General features: G+C 36.1%; 1 protein-coding gene across 1 annotated transcript in view; it reads right to left on the bottom strand.

Moving 5' to 3' along the window:
• Positions 1 to 20,375, bottom strand: part of LOC148942800 (glycine--tRNA ligase-like) — a 48,064-nt gene extending 27,689 nt beyond the window's left edge. Inside the window, exons 1-6 of the mRNA XM_089102358.1 lie at positions 20,277 to 20,375; positions 16,279 to 16,491; positions 14,567 to 14,693; positions 11,531 to 11,648; positions 6,196 to 6,391; positions 4,489 to 4,582 (exon numbers count right to left, since the gene is read on the bottom strand). Coding sequence (XP_088958484.1) covers positions 4,489 to 4,582; positions 6,196 to 6,391; positions 11,531 to 11,648; positions 14,567 to 14,693; positions 16,279 to 16,491; positions 20,277 to 20,375 — 847 coding nt within the window. The remainder of the gene's footprint in view (positions 1 to 4,488; positions 4,583 to 6,195; positions 6,392 to 11,530; positions 11,649 to 14,566; positions 14,694 to 16,278; positions 16,492 to 20,276) is intronic.
• Between the last annotated feature and the right edge of the window lie 307 nt (positions 20,376 to 20,682).

Here is a 20,682-nt window from a genome sequence, read left to right as displayed (position 1 = left end):
CCTTAGCTTTTCGCTCCCAGTCCACCTCTGCTCATGAAGACCAGTGGTTGGTCATGCCAGATTACAAAGAAGAAATGATCCTGAAGTCTGGTGGTGAAGAGCTAGTGTTCTCTCCATCTTATTTTTGGAAGCTCTTGTTAAATGTGAAAAATCCTGACGGCACTCCCAAATTCGTTGAACTATCAAACTTTATGTTGAACTTATACGCCTTACCTCACTCAAGTGCTGGTGCCGAAAGAAAATTTTCTCAATTAACAAACATTAAAATTAAGTTGCGAAATCGGCTCAAAGTGAGAACTGTGGATTCCCTAATGCATGTAAAGCAGCTGGTTACTCGTAACGCTGCGTCGGTGGATCGGTGGTAGGTTCCACCTATATTATTGAACAACTTTTCGAGGTGGTACTGCAAGGATGACGACACGGGCAAGCAAATAGAGGATGAATCCGAACCCGATCCATTTGACTGGCTAAATCCTATGCATCATATCATTATGCTAAATCATTAGAGGGAAGATGAATCTTATGTCTAACTAAATCTTTTATTTCTTGCGTAATGTAAGGTTGATCCGTATTACAACGTTTGCATGTATTCTCAGGAAAGCATTCTTGATATTTACTATGGAGCTTATCTTTTATGACTAAATGCATTAAGGATTGCATCAGCCCAAGATTCAGAAGAAATCCAATTGCCAAAATTAAAAATTCCTTTATCTAAAAGGGGACGATAATTTACAGTTTCAATAATTTATTTAATTAAAAATGAAGGTAGAGGTGTCAAATGCACCATATAATGGTAGCTACGACCAGGGAAGGTGGTTCTCGGGGTTCATTATAAACATTAGTTAAATTTCTGCAAATCAGATCCAGTAGAGTATCACCTTTTGTCGTTGGAAAATAAACAATTTGATTTACCTCTGCCATTGTATCTATGTTCAAGCTTTTAGTATTTAGTGTTGAAAGTGAAGGGAAATAAAAATCAGAATTCTGAACTTCTTTTTATATTGTGTTAGTTATTTTAATCTGTGACTGTGACTGTGTCGGGAGATTGGCCAGGGCAATTTTCGGAAATCCGTTCTGCTTTATTTTGGCTAGCGTTGTACGAGCTGGTGATCTCAGAATGGTAGTTAAATGATATTTTTTCAGGTCGTGGATCTTTTTCTAATAAACACATTAATCTCATTCTTATGAATACATTATCATTTGGATGAAATAACTTCTTACACAGGGGAACACTAATTTATACTTTATACTGGAAAAGGAAGAACATAAATCCGGCCCTAGAGTTGCGAGCCTTTTTTGTCAACAGACCTTTCCAAATCAATCAAGTCCATTTCTGCAGCCATTAATTGTGTCAGCTTAGACTACTGAGTCAGGGAGAGAATTACAATTGTCTTCAGCTTGAATAATCGAAATGTTTGCTCTGATGTTACTCTTCTATTTTCTTACTTCTTAATGTTACTCTTTGTTTCTGATACTCTTTACATTAAATCTGATCTTACTCTTTTTTTTCTTTCTTTTGTTTTTCTTTGATTCCCATCCTCCTTTTTCTTATATCCTATTAGTTAATTTGTTTCCGCAACATCTTCATTTCCAACTATGTTTTCCACATCTCAATCCTGAAATGAGATTTTGAATTCAAGAAATTTTCTTCGTGGAACATCTTCTCGAAGGCTCGTCTCGAGGAAATCAAGAAAGAAGTTTCCGCCTACATCAAGAAAATCAGTTACAACGCAGCATCTGTTGCCTTCGTCCCAATTTCTGATTGGCACGGAGACTACATGTTGGAGCCATCTGACAGACTTCGATGGTACAATGGGTGGGCCATTGAGCGCAAAGAAGGCAAGGCTGACGGCAAGACCCTCCTTGAAGCTCTTGATGCCATCCAGCCATCCAGCCGCCCAACTGAAAACCCCTTCAGGTGAGTTTAAATCGATAATGGCCGTCGCTTGTCTCTTGGAACCGATCTGAGACTTTTCAACCACTTTCAGAGAATGTACTGTTTCCATTTTCAGAGTACTTCCATTTATCCACCGAATAGGAATAGGACCTAAAGTCTTAACCAATGTGGTATGCTAGAACTATCGGATTCATCGTTTCTTCTATCTTACGGTTGACGTTTTTCATCAAGTCGGTCAACTTCAAGGACCTACCTACTGCTGGTGGCAAAATCACCAAGGCCACTGAGAAGAATGGAAAGAAGAAGTGAATGGCCATTCCCTTCTGGCGCGTTCCACGTAAATCCCCGCGGCGTCTAGCTGTGTGCATTTGGCTATTATCATACTGCTGTCATAGAGAGAAAGGAGTTTCGCAGAAAAGCTGTGCTGCGGCTTAATTTTATTTATAGCCGCTACCGAATGTTTCTGTTTTATATTTTACACTTTCAGTTGTGATTTTTTATCAGACGCTGGTCGCCTGTTTTTATCGAGTATAACTCAATCGAATTTATTTCAATAGGCCTTGTCTTCTCACTTTTTTAGTTCTCGAAAATGTAATTTGTGCCCAAGGCTACTTCTAAATGTTCAGAAAACGGCAAGATAGAGGAGTTCTTAAATGATTTTAACCACTTGACCAACCAGTTAGCTGAGTAGTTAAGGTGATCGACGTCTTTCGTTTTACTTTAAAACCATGTAGGTCGAAATAGATATTTCGTTGCTACAGTCGTTCAGACCTTGTCGCACCCAAAGATCCTTAATAGCTACTGAAGATCAACGACTCGCATCTTTTTCGCATAACTTATGAAAATGCCGAAGTGAAAATGAATCTTTATGATTGGTTCTTTACTTTTCGACTAAGATAAGTAGCGGTATCGATAATCGATATAAAATTTCGCTCTGTTGACATTCTCATGACGGTTTTTCTCTTCAAATTGAACTAGCACTAAATTTAATTTATAGGTAGCGTTAATGTCAAAGCTGGAAATACCTGCAGAACTCATGCAGGTGGCAGAACTAAGAAGGACGAGTTTCACGGGTTTTTTGGCATTTTTTTCACAGGTTTCGAGATTCATAGTGGCAACCCTGTATATTGGCTAATTTTCTAGAAGGACGCGAAAAGCGTCCTTTTTCGGCTGATTTGGACACTTGCCCCTAAAAGTTTTGGCAACCCTGTACTGGAGCTCGGCAGAGCTCAAGAACTTTTGTATGACAAAAGAAACAAGGACTATATGAGATCTGAGATACAGAAAAATACATGAGACAATCACGGTATTAATTGAATTTAGTGTTTAAATTATCCATTGATAGATACATATTATTTCATACAAATATACACAACACAAATAATTAAATAAAACCGACAAGGAGCTAAGTTCGAAAGGAAGGCTAACAATTATTACAATGAGTTCAAGTACACCAAAAATAAAGATAAACCAAAAAATATCATAACATATAGAAGGAGAAGGACAAAGGAGGCTACCCCAGCACGCCAAAATCTAAAAATAATACTAAGAAACCAATTATCAAGAAGAATCACCCCTGATCAAAGGTTAATAATATATTCTACTAATTTAGTCTTTAAAAGTGATCGGCTATTAATATTTTTATATTTACCATTTAATTTTAGCCTATTTGCTATAGAATGTATTTGGTATCTTATTGAAAATGTATCTCTTTCACAATTAACCAAAGGGATTTTATACGCTCCAAAACCAGCCGACGAAGGAGCGAGTGAGCGAATAGGGGTAACATGAATTTGTGATTCATAAAAATAACTCGCCGGAGACTAAATATCATTATGCCAGAGCCATAATTGCAATTCCCTAAATTGATTAAGGTTTAATATATGAAGAAATAAAAATAAATTTTTCGTTTCAGAAAGATTTTGAAGTCGTGCAGGAAGATGAAAGAAAGTACCAAGGATTCTTACGGCTATATTTTGCAATGTCTGGAGGGGGTTTAAAATGATCAGGAAATGTATTTAGGTAAATAATGGGACAATATCTTAGGTATGTATGATTCTATTAAAGAATGATAAAGAATTTTAATAATTGAAAAAGGAAAAACGTAATTTAATCGATGTAAACATCCTAAAGTTTGGCTAATTTTATACGGAGATGGTCAGAATGACTACGGAAACATAAAAGTTCATCAAGAATAATCCCCAAATATCTATATGTCTTAACCCGTCTAATTCTACACCCAGAAACAACTAACTCATCAATACCAACTTTAGCAACTCCTTGCTTATCTGATTATATCTGATTACTTAGCATTAGGTAGGACCGCGTTTCGGGAAATTAAACATCATTGTGAATGGGCCTACAGGAGAAAACAGAGAGTTCTAAGTTTCTTCAGAACAAATTCAGGCATGAAAAAAATGAGTTTGAACCATTCAATACAGGGGTCCGGAGTTAAGATCGTTGGCTTCAAATCTCAGTAAAAAAAAAAAAAAAAATTCACGTAACGCTTCATCAATCCCCAAAGGCGACTTGCAAAGCACTTTAACTTAAAAAAAAAAAAAAAAAAAAAAAAAAAAAAAAAAAAAACTTACAGATTTCATTTACAAAAGGCATAAAACCCTGTTTGTTACTCAACGGGAGAACACAGCATTTGTATGGAGCAACAATTGGCGGAAGTTTCAAGAACTGGAAGAAGAAAAAAGTAAAATGTAAAAATATATCCTCACTAAATCAAAAAACAAAAGCGGAAGGAAAACATGGAAAAAAGAAAAAATAGGAGGGATAGAAGCTAGAAAAAAAAATTAGGATAAAAGTTTTCTTTTCTGAAGACGTAGCTATCTTGAATAAAGCGATTTGATGAGGAGAGGGAGAATCGTTCATTATCCAAGTTCATACTCAGATGCTGAGGAAGCCTAGTTTCTTTTACAAATTAAATAAAAAAAAAAAAGTTTTTTTAACTGAAAGTAAGGAACTACGTTAAAACTTAAAACGAACAGAAATTATACTGTATATGAAAGGGGCTGTCCCCTCCTCAGCGCCTCGCTCTTTACGCTAAAGTTTTATATTGTTTAAAAAAAAAAGTTGTGAGAAAGTCAAACTTTAAAGCGTAAAGAGCGTAAAGAGCGAGGCGTTGAGGAGGGGACACTCCTCAACTTCTTTCTAAAACGAAAGACTTCTTCTGACTTCTTTCTAAAACGAAAGAAGGGCACTCATTTCAAAAAGCAAAACAAAGGTAAACAGGCAAATTTGGTTGAGAATTTGGAAAAATATGGCTAAATCTCAAGATAACGGAATTTCTTAAGAAGGGGGAAGGGCAATATCAGAAGCACCCCATACTATGTGCGTAACCCCATGGACGGATTAAACTACCGTCCGTATTTCTCTTCTTTATGAAAAAGGAGATTTCTGACCAGGGTTACAAGATTCGTCTATTCCTAACTAGTATATTTTTAGATTGCTTTTTTTGCGAAGCGAAATTCGCATATATTCTTGCATAAGCGACAACCTTATCTTGCCTAATTCCCACAAATTATATCATACTTTTCACCCATTATTTTGGCATATTTCCTTCTCCCTCTAAATCCTGCGTTTGTTCCTACCTTAAAAGAAAACAGGATAAAGCTGGACATGGATGGTAGAAAAAATAGTTTGTCTTAAAATCACATAATTTGTAGCAAAAATTGAAAGGAGACATGCTTTTAAATTTAGCTATTTCAAAGAAATGTCTTAGAATTTTTATAGCTATAATTATTTATTATTCTGACGATCGATTGTATAATTCGAAAGGCAAAATGAAATCCAATAAGAAAATTTAAGATCACTAAAATCAGATAAGTACCCAGGAAGCCTCCACGTCCTTCCCCAAAAAATCTCGCGACTCTTCGATTATTTCTATATAGCAGGGACATCATGTATATCTTACTAGACTTGTAATAACCATTTAATAAAATCAGCTCAAACTTTACATTTCTATTACAGGAAGTCAGGAACTGTGAAATTAATTTTGCGGGTCCTTTTTTTTCGGCTGAAACTTCTCCACCAAGTTAAACAGAGTTTTTTAAAAATTGAATATGAAACTGGCTGAAAAATTTCCTAGTTGTTATTTTGTCTTTTTTTTCTTCATTTTCTGGTAGATGAGTGAGTGACTGAGACCAGAGAGAGAGAGACAAAGAGACAGAGACAGAGAGAGAGACAAAGAGACAGAGAGAGAGAGAGGGAGAGAGAGCGAGAGAGGGAGGGAGAGGGAGAGGGAGAGGGAGAGAGAGAGAGAGAGAAGACAAAAAGGAAAATATTCATACCGTTCGTTTTTCATCACCTTCTCGGACACCAAAGTTATGTTCAAGTATCACATAAACTATGCGCCCAATCCCGAATGAGAACTCAGTAACACTGGGCACAAAGTTTTCTATATGAACCGTTTTCATCTGTCTTCTTACTTCTACCATTTCAGAAGTAATAGAGTAAGATTTGTCCTTGACTTGCAAATCAAATTTTCTAAAAAAAAAAAAAAAAAAAAAAAAAATAAAAGCATTAAATATTTATTTTGTCCTAGAATATGATTTCGGCTTCTTAAAACGTAGCGTTAAGTACTGCTTTGTAGACACGTAAATTTTAGCTTCTTAATTCTACAGACAATGCCTCCATCTGAAGAGTGGAAAAAGACATATATCAAAGGTCTATTACCCCTCCCCCCAACTATTCCATAAACAACACTGCGTCTCTCAATTTTTCAGTTAATCCCAAACAACTCAACTGGCAAACTGTTCACATTGTCTCTAAACGGAGTATATACTATTCGAACTAATAAGATCGTCGACATATACTAATTTCTGACAAGATTCTATCCTATTACCAGCGACATTGACGCCCAGAGTAATATAATTTAACAAAAGCAAATGTCATGGAAGAATTGTATGACTCTAAAAATTTAAAATAACTACAAGGAAACTTTCCTTGGTACTTAAATTATATCATACTTTTCACCCATTATTTTGACAAATTTCCCCCTCCCTCAAAATCCTGCGTTTGTTCCTACCTTAAAAGATAACACTACAAAGGTAGATCATAAAGCTAGAACACTATTGATAGATCAGATCCCACTAAAAATAAGAAGAAAAGAAAGTGATCATTCAGCAACACAGAAAAGCAGAGGATCCGCTAGCCGCAGAAAAAAAGGAAATAAAAAGCTACTGCAACTAATTAAAGCCGAATTCAAATCTAAATAGCTTCAATTGCGTTAAATTTAGGATGGGTATTGCTGCCCATTGCTTGCTTGCATCAGGACCAGACGTTTTCTGCCTCACCTGACATCTGCAATTCAAATGTTATATATTTTTTTACTTTTTGTTTGTAGCACACTAATGCAAGATGAAATTTGTACTTTTTTTCAACGTACGGTAGAATACTGAATATATATTTCTTATCCAAAATAGAGCTCTTTCTTTTATTTGTAGATAGCTGAATTAAAACTTTCCAGGGAGATTATTAGGTCGATGCGGTCCATTCGAGCGTTGGCTAGAAGCCCTAACTTAACACCTTCCAAATATTATTCTTGGTGTGGGTTATAGGAGCAAGTTTGATAAACAGAAACATAAACTTTGGAATAAACTGAGAGGATTACTACCAGAAGTTGTTGCTGTCATTTCGCAAGAATTCCTGAGAAATGAGCTGAAGCGACCTCTGTGAGACTTGAGAAGCCGCAGGCAAATGCCGGTGAATATGCCGAACTTTTAGCAAAAACATTAATTTATAATTAAATTATAGAATTTTAGAAATAAAAAGTGACTTTTCAATCACCATGTGCTTTCGATCCTCCAATAGTGCTTGTCTGCTGATAAATTGTTACATTTCATTCTAGTTTAGTGGCAACCTTGTCTAGAAACCTTGGTAGAATACCGTTAGGACATTCCCCCCCCCAGAGAACAGGTTATTTTCGGACATATTAAAGCTACAAAAAATAAAGACTTGAGCCAGCTGTTTCACAAGTTCCCATGATATTTGCTGAGCGTGGCAAATGTTATGCAATTGATCATTACCAGCTAAATATGCCTTGTCAAAATCAAAATTCGCCCACAATAAAGGAAAACTACAAAGATCTACATCTTATTTTGGAATAAACTAGACAGGACTTCACTTTGTTATATAAGAATCGACAAAAGCCAATCTACCAGAATCAACACTAGTTCTAATATATCAAGGGAGATGCGCTGTAGTTTACGTAATATCCAACTATGAGACATGATTTTATTGTGTAGAAACACAAAACAGAGGTTCACCGGAGTACCGGGAAAACCTCCTAACAGCGGAGATAACCTGGCTCGTGGATGGGTATATGGTTATGCGTTTGTATGCCAAGTCGTATTTGGTAATAATACAGCATAAATAAATATCAAAAATCATTTAAATGTTTTAATTATTCTGCACATAAAGAGAACAATTGATGACAAACAAACTATTGGCGCTTACATTATCCTGAATAGTTGCAAAATGTGCTGTACAGATATTTACAAAGACCTTGGCTAGGTACGAAAGCAGATTCGAGGGGAGGAGGACAAGCTTGTCCCCCTACCCCCAACCACCCCCTTCCAAGACAAAACGAAAATCCAGAACGTGCAAATAATACGGTCGTTTACGGGCCTGGCTCCGAGCACAATGTGTACCCTTGAAATGAGATCCAATCGACATAATTCCTAAAAAACCAACAACTACTACGTATTTCATAGTTCTGCGCCTAAACATTGTAGCTTATTGGGATTACAACCTTTAACATTTTGAATTCCACAAAAGCTCGATTATTTATCTTCAAAAATGGATTTAAATGAAGATAAAGTTTTATTCCAAAAACAGACTAAAAAAAGACCAAAAAGAAAAAGACTTTGAAAGAAAATAAGACTCTATATCAATTTTTATTTCTTGAAGCACCCACCACGAACGGATCCGCTCCCCCTACTCTAAAAAAATTAGGAGAAATTCCCTAATTGATAAAATCCGATCGAATAAGATTTATTGAAACTTTGATCCTCCTGATCACAGAAATGAAGAGAAAATTTTCCAGATGTTTCTCTCCACCAGTTTCGGAAGTTAGAATGTTCCTTTATACAAATCAAGTGAAAAGCCTGCTGCCGCCAGTTATGACACAGACCAAACAAAAATGTTGGCACAGTTCTTCATCTGATTACTTGAAGAAGGAAACGCCGATAAAACAGTATTTGTTACAGAGTGGCCACATTAGTCTTGCAGGCAAATAAATATAAAGCAGATCAAACAGTTTAAGGTAACGAACTGTAAGTAAGGATTGACTCGGCTCAATGTTAACCGAAGCTCTAGAATATAAAATGTTGATACTAATAAATGAATCAAAGAAATCAGATTTTTTTGTTAACTTTAAATGTACATGTCTAATCAAGTTCAGTACTCAACAAAGGCTAGACGCCTGAGAAGATTCGCCTTATTTTCAAAAAAAGGGTGATTTACCATCTAAAAGTAAAATAATGTTAAAAAAAGTCAAGCAGTGAAATTCAGTATATCCAAGAACTTTACTGAAGAGGTCTAAAGCTCTTATCTGAACAAATTTTGAATTTTGTATTTTTTGCCATAATAAAGATCACGGATGCGTGTTTATTTGTTTTTTTTTTTTTTTCTTTTCCCCAGGGGTGGTCGTAACGACCCAGTGGTCCTAGAATATAGCGGGAGGGCTCATTCGAACGGAAATTGGAAGTTCTAGTGCCCTTTTTAAGTGACCAAAAAATGGAGGGCAACTAGGCCCCCTCTCAGGCTCATTTTTTCCCTAAGTCACCCGATCAAAATTTTGAGATAGCCATTTTGTTCAACATGGTCGAAAAATATAATTACTATGTCTTTGAGGATGACTTAATCCCCCTCAGTCCCCGGGGCAAGGGCTGAAAGTTATGAACTTTACCCAATGTTTACATATAGTATAGGTTATTGGGAAGTATACAGACGTTTTGAGGGGGGAATTTTTTTCTGGTAGTGGGGGGTGGGTGGGTCGGGGGTTACATGAGAGGATCTTTCTATTGACGAAGTTTTCATGGGGGAAGGGACATTGCTATGAAGGGGGTGCCGGATTTCCCAGCATTATTAAAAAAAAAAAACGATCAGAAATTAAATAAAAAAAAGTTTTTCAACTGAAAGCAAGAAGTAATATAAAAACTTGAAACGAACAAAAATTATTGCGTATATGATTGGGGACACCCCTTCGTCAATATCTCCCTCTTCACGCTCAAGTTTTTTCAGTACTTCCACAGGAGCTATTTATTCTAATTAACGGCCTTTGTGATTAAGGGGTCATTTCCGACAGAAGGGGTCAATCGCAGACAGAAGGGTCAGATAAGCAATAGTACTAGAAGCAACACATACTTGATTACAATGCAGAACAGAAACGGTAGAAGGCCATTAAGAACGAAGGGTCAAACACAAGTATTTCACTTTTACAATCATTAAACGAAAGACTAATCTTATAATACGCATTTGACAGCCTAGAGAAATTTTCCATGATTAGGCAAGAAGATCTGCTAGGACTCAGGATATTATCAGTATAATTTAGGAGTCTAATCTCTATTCCAGAAACAACTCTGTACTACAACCTGCTGGGGCTCAACAACACTATTATTATACAAAGGAGGGGAACTGGTAGCTCACTGGCTAATGGCTTTATATACAGGAATCAATACTGCAGACCAATTAGTGGGCGTATATAACCCAGGAAAATGTATTTGTACGTTTAACTTATGGTACAGAGCTCTAAGAGTTATAACAATAAACCCAGACAGACCGTGCTGACGAGCACTTAAAAGATCTGCTTTTGTATGTCTTTTAATTGTCCTAAAACGGTTCATATAGTCGCTTTAATCATAATTTCCATAGCGAACAAGCGCATTTGAGTCTTAGCTAGACGTACATTACTTGGGCAACGTAAAGTCCTGTATCAGCAATGGTTAGTTTCACCAAACATTGTGTAGCAGGAGCAAGACTTTGATGACTTTCTTTGCCATCGATAAAAACCCTGGCCAAAGCCTTGAATTTTTCAAAATGATACATCAAAGTAAGACCGTTTCAAATTACGATATTTTTAGTTAAATTAAATTTATTTATTTTTCATGACCCAATCAATTTTGTTACTTTTAAAATGTATCATGTATAAAAACTAATATTGCATTACTGTGGTCTAAAACATAAAACCTAACCAATTTACATTGTTATTTATAGAAATACACAACGAACTAAGGATACAGCATTTAGAGAAATCAAGTCAAAATATCTAAAGAGAAGCAAAAATGAAAGTCCTCACGTATTTATATAATTTTTCATTAATGCATATTAAGGATTTCGGTATCCCCTTGCAGTCTCAAAAACCACCTATGGTCCACAATCCCCATTTTAGTATCCTGTGATCTAACATCTTAACTATATCCAAACTACTTAACTTAGAAAAAAAAAAAACGAAGCACATTGAAAAAGACTAATCACTAAAACACAAGAACCATTTTCTTAAATAAACTTTTGAGCGTGAAGAGTGCTTCTGCAGTTACGGCACTCCTACGAAATCTATCTAGATATTACACTCCCTAAAAAACTGGCATGCACATATAAATACATATTAATGACAATACATACCCTTCCTGTTTGATTGACGATTCAATGACATTACTTTCCACTTTTTCCATTTCCTCGAGAACTATCTTTACTTCAGCTTTAAACTGTTTTGCAATTAGGGCTTTCCGGGGCACTACGTCTGAAAAAAAAACAATAAAGACTATTAAAAAGGGATTAGAGGAGACAATGCTACTCATGCTACTAAAGTAATGACAGAGACTAAAACCCAACGACAAAAGAAAGCTTTTCTTATGTCAGACACAAAAAAAGAAGATGAAAAAGGGAATAAAGATAATAGACTACACAAATTCCTAACTAAAACTGAGTGATATATAGCGAGAAGACCCATGGCTTAAGGTTGAGTTTTCCATTTCAATTAGTCTCACTGCTAAATTATTATTACATTCAATTTAATAGTGCAACCCAAACGGAAACAAGAGAAAAGCTACTTTACATATGACAAGGTTAGTTAAATTTATCTTTTGGTTTGGTGTGCACATTTTGGGTCAACATCTAAAGTGCAATTTGAAAAGTTTCGCTTTAAAACGTTTGCTAACACTTTAAAAGATCTTATATGAGGGATATTTACTTAGAAGGCACAGCCCAATTTCTAATATGAAAAGTCACGAAGTCACGAACCATACCATTTGGATTCTAACTAAATTCTTGAGATATACCAAACATTCTTCTGGCAGAGTTTTCATTCAGCTAAATGCTTTAGAATACAAACAGAAATTCTAGAATTGCAATTCAAAAAACCCAGAAAATCGTGACATTTTCGGCCAGATTTTTTCCTGGTCCACCCATGGAAAATCAATCATCGAGGGTTTTCACATCTAGAGATGTGAGTATCAAACAGTTCTTGGTAACAAACTGTAAGTACGAAGCGACAACTCAAAAGTAACCAAAACTCTAAAAAATGGAATTTTGAAATAAATAGATACATCAAAAGAGTTGGCTTATCATGCTGATTCCAAATATATAAGATTCATCAAGTTTAGTGTTACCCATCAAAAGCTATGAGCCTGAGAGGTTTTACCTGATTTTCATAAAAGAGGGGAAATACCTTCCTTTCATATACTAAAAGTCAAGGATTTTTAATGAAAATTACACCATCAGATTCAGCGTATCAGAGAAACTTACTGTACAAGTTTCAAAATCTTATATGCAAAAATGTGGAATTTTTCATTATTTGCCAGAAGAAATATCACCGATGTGGTTTTTTTTCTCAGGGGCGATCTTATCGAACTAACGTTCCTAAAATATCGGGAGAGGGTGCATTCGAACAGAAATTAGAAGTTCTAGTGCCCTTTTTAACTGACCAAAAAGATCGGAGGGTAGCTAGCCACCCTCCCACGCCCCCTTTTCCCCAAAGTCGTCCAATTAAAATTTTGAGATAGCCATTTTGTTCAGCATAGTTGAAATATCTAACGGAATTATCCGTGGGGGGGGGGGAATTAACGTTGGAGAAAATTTCCAGGAGTTTCCCGTGAGGGGAGGGAATTTTTCATGGAGGGTGAGCCAGACTTACAGGTATTATTTGAAAAAGGAGCAGAGATTAAATAAAAAATAAATTTTTTTAAACTGAAAGTAAGGAGCAACATTAAAACTCAAACGAACAGAAATTATTCCGTATATATAGTTACCCCCTTCTCAATACCTTGCTCTTTATGCAAACGGTTGACTATTTGTCCCAATTTTTTAAAGAACGACTCCTAAAACACAAGGGCTGTTTTATTAGAATAGAAAGCTTTTTTAAAAAAATACTAACAATTTTAGCGCGATGAGTAAGGTTTTGAAGATGGGGGCAATCCCTTCATATACAGAATAATTTCTGTTCGTATTGAGGTTGAATGTTGCTCTTTACTTTCAGCTGAGAAAACTTGTTTTATTTTATAATTTTATCGAAGGGCCCCTTATTTTGTGTAGCTCAGAAAAATTTAAACGGTCCAAAAACCGTATCTATGGCTGGGTGAGCCTGTAAGTTTTTTTTTTATTTAAGCCTTCTAAGTTCTGTAATAATCCGAAAGAAAAAATATTATCCAAATAAGGAAATCATAACAGAACATACAGATAAATTTCCAATTTAAATTTTTAAAGGGGAATTAAAATTTTAAAATGATAAATTTAAATTTTTAAAGGGGAAAGACGAATAACTACTCAAGGGCATAAACATTTTCTCAAAATATAATAAGACTCCAGAATGGGAAGGCCTTCCTAAAAGAAAAAAAATCTTTTGTACCCTGATGTAGAATGCCATTACTCCTCAACTAAAATATTCGGACTTTATAGTCAAAATTTCCTTATGCCGTTTAGGTACGTTGAGATGCCGTTGAAATCCATTCTTTAAAGAGGCTTAAGCATTAAAGTGCTACCAATGACAGCAGTTTAGTGAGTTTGGATGCAAATATTTTGCAAAAGAAAAATGAATATACTGTACGAAGAAAATTGCAATAAAAGTTGGAAGAGTTTTATTAGATGGGGTTTCTAAACTACTTGCAAAAGAGCAATCAAAAGTAAAGCTTAGTAATAGCGTCTTCGAGTAACCCCCCCCCCTAATTTCATCGAGTCTCAGTGAAACATTTCACGGAGCTTTACTTACCGTGGTAAATAGAATAGTGCTGTAAAATATTATGAGTAGCTCTAATGGTGACTGTTTTTTTCCCAACAGTTGTAAAAGATATTAAAGATACTGACACTTAAAATAAAAGCATTAAGACTATCAGGCCAATACCTCAAATCCAACCATTTTCCATAAAATACACAATAGAATTTAATCAGGCAGTCAAATTATTTTCAGTTTAAATTTAGAATGCAATTAAATGATTTTATTTCACAAATGCATTTTAGTTTCAACAAAAATAAATATTCTCTTTCACAGGAAGCATAATTCTGGGCACTTAAATGCGTAAGACCATTCAACCAAATCTTTATAGCATTGCATTCTTCCTCCCTTTCCATTAAAAAAAAAAGATTCTGGAGGGGAGAAGCGAGTGATTCAATCCAAAAGACATTCCATTATGATTAATTATACTATCAGAATTATCTAGTACTTACCGACAACTTCTTCAATCCTCGCCTCAGAAAGCTTTCTCTCAGCTTTCAATTTAGCACCAGTTGCCTTTGAATGCTGTGTGAGATCAAAGGCTGACCTGTCAGCACACCCGACGCATTCAACCCATCCCTGGAATGTATTGTGGAGTTATTTGAAAGCTTTATTATGAAGTTATCTCAACAAACATAATATTATACAAAAATTAAGATTGTCTTAATTTTACTTTTGTTGAAACTTTTTTTGTTGAAAACACTTAGTCTGGCCAAAAACGAATTTTAAAAGCAGGGATATGTTCTGTAGTTGTTCACCGTCATAACTTTCCAAGTCACATAATTTTCATTCAATTTAAATGGTTGAAAGTACCAGAGCCTTAAGAAAAGCAAATGGTCGTGGCGGTGCAGTGAGAAACTAGTAGTTCATCCTGAAATTTATACTAACCACTTAACTCAGCTAATGACCATACGGCAAGAAGTCCCTGGGGACAGTGGCGCCAACTGGGGAGGGGGAATCTCTCATTACTCCTCCCAGGATTTCGAGAAATACCTTTTCGGGATATTTTCATGGACATATAGGCCTACCTTTTTCTTGGAATTTCATTGGAAAAAGGAAAAAAATTGACCCCCCTCCTCTAGGTTTCAAACAATATGTTTTCCCCATCCTCCAACACCTTTGTGGATTGGCACCACTGCTGAGGACTTCTGGTTGAATGGTTACCCTGTGCAGGGCGTGACCCATTTTGTACTCTACAAGGTTTGCGATGCACTTAGCGTTGTAGTTTCATCCGAAAAGTTTCGACACTCTGTACAAGCAATCGCTAGGCATTTCACCTCTGAACTAATGCCATGTTCAAGCCAGAAAATAGCATAATACGATGGGTAGGCAAACAATAATAAAATAACATGCCAAGAGGAGGTTAAATAGCCCAAAAAGCTCACCAAAGCAGTCAAAACCCAGAAGGATTATCCATTATTTAAATCCTGTACAGGGTAGTGTCACTGACTATGTTATGATTTTCTTGAAGGACGCCAATTCTCAAAGTTATCCTTCAACAGAGGTCCACCTTCACGAGTTTGAGGACAGGATAACAGAATTTTATTCACGGAACAGAGTATGCAGCTTGTGATGGAGTGGAGGCCCATAACTATCCCAAACAGTACAAAAGCTTGAGTCCTGTATTCCTAGCCTACCATTGGCTGGACATTGTCAGGGACGAATCTGAACTATCGAAAAAAAAATTAAACAAAAAAACTCAAGTTTCAGATTTCATAGTGCCGCTTACTTCAGGTTCTTCAACAAGAAATCGGGTTTTGTGATTGAATCATTAATAGAATGGATACTGTACAGGGCCATTCTACAATCTTATTAAATAAAAAAACAAGTTTTTTTAACTGAAAGTAAGGAGCGACATTAAAACTTAAAACGAACAGAAATTATTGCGTATATGAAAGGGGGTGTGCCCTGCTCAGCGCCTCGCTCTTTATGCTAAAGTTTTTTATTGTTTTAAAAAACAAAGTTGTGAGACTGAGTCAAACTTTAGCGTAAAGAGCGAGGCGTTGAGGAGGGGACAGCCCCTTTCATATACACAATAATTTCTGTTCGTTTTAAGTTTTAATGTCGCTCCTTACTTTCAGTTTAAAAAACTTGTTTTTTTTATTTAATTTCTGATCGTTTTTTAGTTAATGCAGCTGTGCGATGCACAGTGGATGTAGATTACATGCGGATATTTTTTCCTAATTTCTGCCTGTGCACCAGAATAGCAGCCTGATATGTTGCTGGTCCCATCAAAACCGGCCCCCACAAATTTCTCCATTTTTAAGCCGAACGCAATGCATTGGCCGATGATTTGTTCCGCTACTGCAGAGCCGGTGAGATTTCCGCAAACAGAAAACCCGAGAAACCGCTCTTCAAGTTTCATATTAGTATCTGACTACAAGAACTAACTAGAACTAACTAAGCTTGTCAGCATGTATATCAATAACTGTACAACGAACCTGAAGAATCCTTTGACGCTATATGCTGATGACTGCAAGCCTCTTGGACGCAAAATCAAATAAAAAAAACAAGTTTTTTTAAACTGAAAGGAAGGAGCGACATTAAAACTTAAAACAACGAACAGGAATTGTTCTATATATGAAAGGGGCTGTCCCTCCTCAACGCCTCGCTCCTTACGCTAAAGTGTTTTACTGTTCTAAAAAAAAGTTGTGAGACAGAGTCAAACTTTAGCGTAAAGAGCGAGGCGTTGAGGAGGGGATAGCCCCTTTCATATAAGGAATAATTTCTGTTTGTTTTAAGTTTTAAGTTAATGTCGCTCCTTACTTTCAGTTTAAAAAACTTGTTTTTTTTATTTAATTTCTGATCGTTTTTTAGTTAATGCAGCTTTTATTTTGACTCATGGTCATTGAATAAGTAAGCAAAATTTGGATGACAATTTTACTTTTCTTTTGCTAAATGGATGTCTCTAAATTTAGTTCTGACGTAATTTACAAATTAACTTACGTAACGAACTTCTATATTCCTATATTTTTCTTCTGGCAAAAAATACAATTGCAGATTTTTGCAGATATGAGCTTGAAACCTATGTAATAGGGTTTTCTGATACGCTGAATCTGACGGTGTGATTTTCATTAAAAATTTTTCACTTGTAGGGGATGTTTCTCCCTCTTTTAAAAATCAGGTAAAATTTTCTTATGCTCATAAACTTTAATGAGCAACACTAAGCTTAATGAAATTTATATATTTAGAGTCAGCAATATAATCCCATTCTTTTGATACGTTTATTGACATACAAATCTGGTTTCTAAAAGTTTAGATTACTATTGAACCGTATCGCTTGTTTTTTTTTTTATTACGTATATGTTATTACGTAAATGAGGGGGTTATCCCCTTAGTCAATACCACGCTCTTTATGTTAAAATTTAAAAAAAATTAAATAACAAACCCCTGAATCACAAAGGCCGTTTAAATAGAATAGATAGCTCTTTTGAAAGCACTAAAAAAAAAATGTAGCGTAAGGAGCGAGGTATTGACTTGGGGGAGAACCCTTCATATACGTAATAATTTCTGTTCATTTTAAGTTCTAATGTTGCTTCTTACTTTCAGTTGAAAAAACTTGTTTTTTTTTTATTTAATTTCTGATCGTTTTTTAAATAATGCTTGTAAATCTGGCGCCCACATCATATAAATGTCCCTTAACCCAAAAAAACATTATCCCCTTAAATATTCTTCCTAGTAAACCCCTCCTCCAGCCCCCCCCCCCCCCTCGGAAAAAAATCCTTCCTGAAAATGTCTGTATGCTTCCCAGTAACCAATACAATATGTAAGCAATGGACGAAGTTCATAGCTTGAAGCCCTTCCCCTGGGAACTGTGGGGGATTAAGTCATCCTAAAAGACATATTTTTTACATTTTCGACCATGCTGAACAAAATAGCTATCTCAAAATTTTAATTGGGTGACTTTGAGAAAAAAATGAGCGTTGGAGGGGGCCTAGTTGCCCTCCATTTTTTTTTGTCACTTAAAAAGGGCACTAGAGCTTTTAATTTATTTTCCAATGAGCCCTCCTACGATATTCTAGGACCACTGGGTCAATACGATTACCGCTGAAAACAAACACGTGTGATCAGAAAGATCACATCCGTGATCTTTCTTCTGGCAAAAAAGTGAAAAATTCCACATTTTTGTAGATAGGAGCTTGAAACCTCTACAGTAGGGTTCTCTGATACGCTGAATATGATGGTGTGATTTTCATTAAGGTTCTATAATTTTTAGGGGGTCTTTTCCCCTTTTTTCGAAAATCAGCCAAATTTTCTCAGGCACGTAACTTTTGATGGCTAAGATTAAACTTGATGAAACTTATATATTTGAAATCAAAATTAAAATCTTAAAATCTGATGCATCTATTGGTATCAAAATTCCGTTCTTTAGAGTTTCGGTTACCATTGAGCCGGGTCGCTCCTTACTTACAGTTCGTTACCACGAACTGTTTGATTATGCGTTTGTCAGTGAAATAACACAACACAAATTCTTAACTATGCTTGTATTTGCGGCTTTTGGAACTGTCTCTTTCCAAATAACTGATGGCTCTTATCTGGGCTTAAAAAGTGAAAGAAAAAATATAAGTGGAATTACAAATTTAACTTCCTGAGGAAAATTTTTAATCATAGAACATACTTAAGAGTTTGCTTGGTAGCATTGCCTGACACTGACTGTCGGCGTATTTTCTCAATTTTTTATATTTCTTAGAGACCGGATTGAATTTACTCCTTGCTCCTATGCTCCATGGCCTAAACCTCAACAAATGTTTCCATTTCTTCTGCAAATATTTACACATAGAAAGCAACGGATCTTTCCTTAAGTTGGGCTTGGGGAAGCACAACAGCGCTGCCTAATAAAGAGTGATGTGGGAACAATGTATTATTATTATTATTCTTTTTTTCACCAAAGCACTTCGTATAGAAGGAGTTGTCGAAGAAACTTCGAAAGGAGCTCAGTCAATTGGAAACTGAAGGTTCTATTTCTTAAAAGCCAAAAATTATTGGAGGTCAACCAGTCCCCCCCAAGCCCATCATTTCCCCAAACACATCCAATCAAAATTCTGAGAGAGCTGTTTGGTTCAACATAGTTGAAAGGTCCAGTAATTATGTCGTTGGGGATGTCGCCTCCCCCACAGCCCTACGGGCAAAAGCTATAAGTTATGCTAGTTGCCCATTACTAACATATAAGGTATTTATGGAATGGGTGGTCGTATAGACTTCGGTGGGGGCTCATTCGATTGGAAATCGGAAGTTCTGGCACTCTTTTTAAGAGACTAGAGGGGTTTAGGGGCAACCCCCCCCCCCCCCCCCCAAGTCCATCCTTTCCCCAAACACATCCAATAAAACATTCTGAGATAGCTGTTTTGTTCAACATAGTTGAAAGGTCCAGTATTTATGTCTTTGGGGATATCACCTGACCCACAGCCCTACGAGCAAAAGCCATAAGTTATGCTAGTTGTCCCTTGCTAACATATAAGGTATTTATGGGATAGGTGGTCGTATAGACTTCGGAGGGGGCTCATTCGATTGGAAATTGGAAGTTCTGATACCCTTTATAAGACACTAGAGTGATTGAAGGGCAGCAAGCCCCCCCCCCCCCTCTAGCCCATCATTTCTCAAAACACATCCAATCAAAATTTTGAGACAGCTAATTTGTTCAGCGTATTTGAAAAGTCCAGTAATTAGGCATTTGGGGTCATCAGCCCCCCCCCCCAACCCAGCCCTCAGGGCAAGGGCTACAAGGTAGGCAATTTTTCCGTTGTTAATATATAGCATATATTATTGAGAAAGGTGGGTATGTTTGACCTTTAATTTTCAAACAGACAAAGGGTATTCAGGTGAGCCTTTCAGAGAATGTTGAGGGGAGTTTTAAACTAAATCAAAAGTTGTTATGTGCATACGGGTTGTTAAAAGGGCGTAACTCAGGAATGATTGAGTATGTCAATTTGGAACTTTCAGGAATGATAAGCGAGATAATCAATTGACCAAAAAGGCAATATTTGCACTCTACTACTACTACTGCTACCACCACTACTACTAAAGATACTTCTTCTGTAGCGAGTACTACCAAGGCTGAGGTTAATGAAATGAACACCTGAGGTAATTTTTTGGAACGCCTTACCGTACCAACATGAAACTTCCAGGGTATCACGACGGGGGGGGGGGGGATGTTCAACTTACCAAAATCCAAAATGTACATGCTACAACTGCTATTAATACTTCTGCTACTATTGTTGTTACTGCTACTAACACAACGTTATTACTGCTACTACTTGCCATACTACTACTGCTACTACTATGATACTAGTACTGTAAAGGCTAATCGTCTGAATGTGAAAATTTGAAAGAATATTGAAGGAAAATTTGAACTTAATCAAAAAACAATATGTGCATGCAAATTGTCAAAAGGACGTATCTCAAGAATGGATTTCGGTATTAAATTAGAACTTTCAGAGAATGCTTAAAGGGGAAGATCAATTGATCAAAAGGTAATATGTGTTTACTACAACTAATATTTCTACCACTGCTACATTTACCGATATTACTACTACTACAACTGCAACTAAACTAATCCAAATACTTGTAA

The sequence above is a fragment of the Artemia sp. Qi Xiang Cuo genome, chromosome 16 (assembly GCF_049724085.1).
Source record: "Artemia sp. Qi Xiang Cuo chromosome 16, ASM4972408v1, whole genome shotgun sequence".
NCBI classification, from domain to species: Eukaryota; Metazoa; Arthropoda; class Branchiopoda; order Anostraca; family Artemiidae; genus Artemia; species Artemia sp. Qi Xiang Cuo.
The sequence above is the reverse complement of the archived record's forward strand: the minus strand, read 5'-3'. Positions and strand labels throughout refer to the sequence as shown.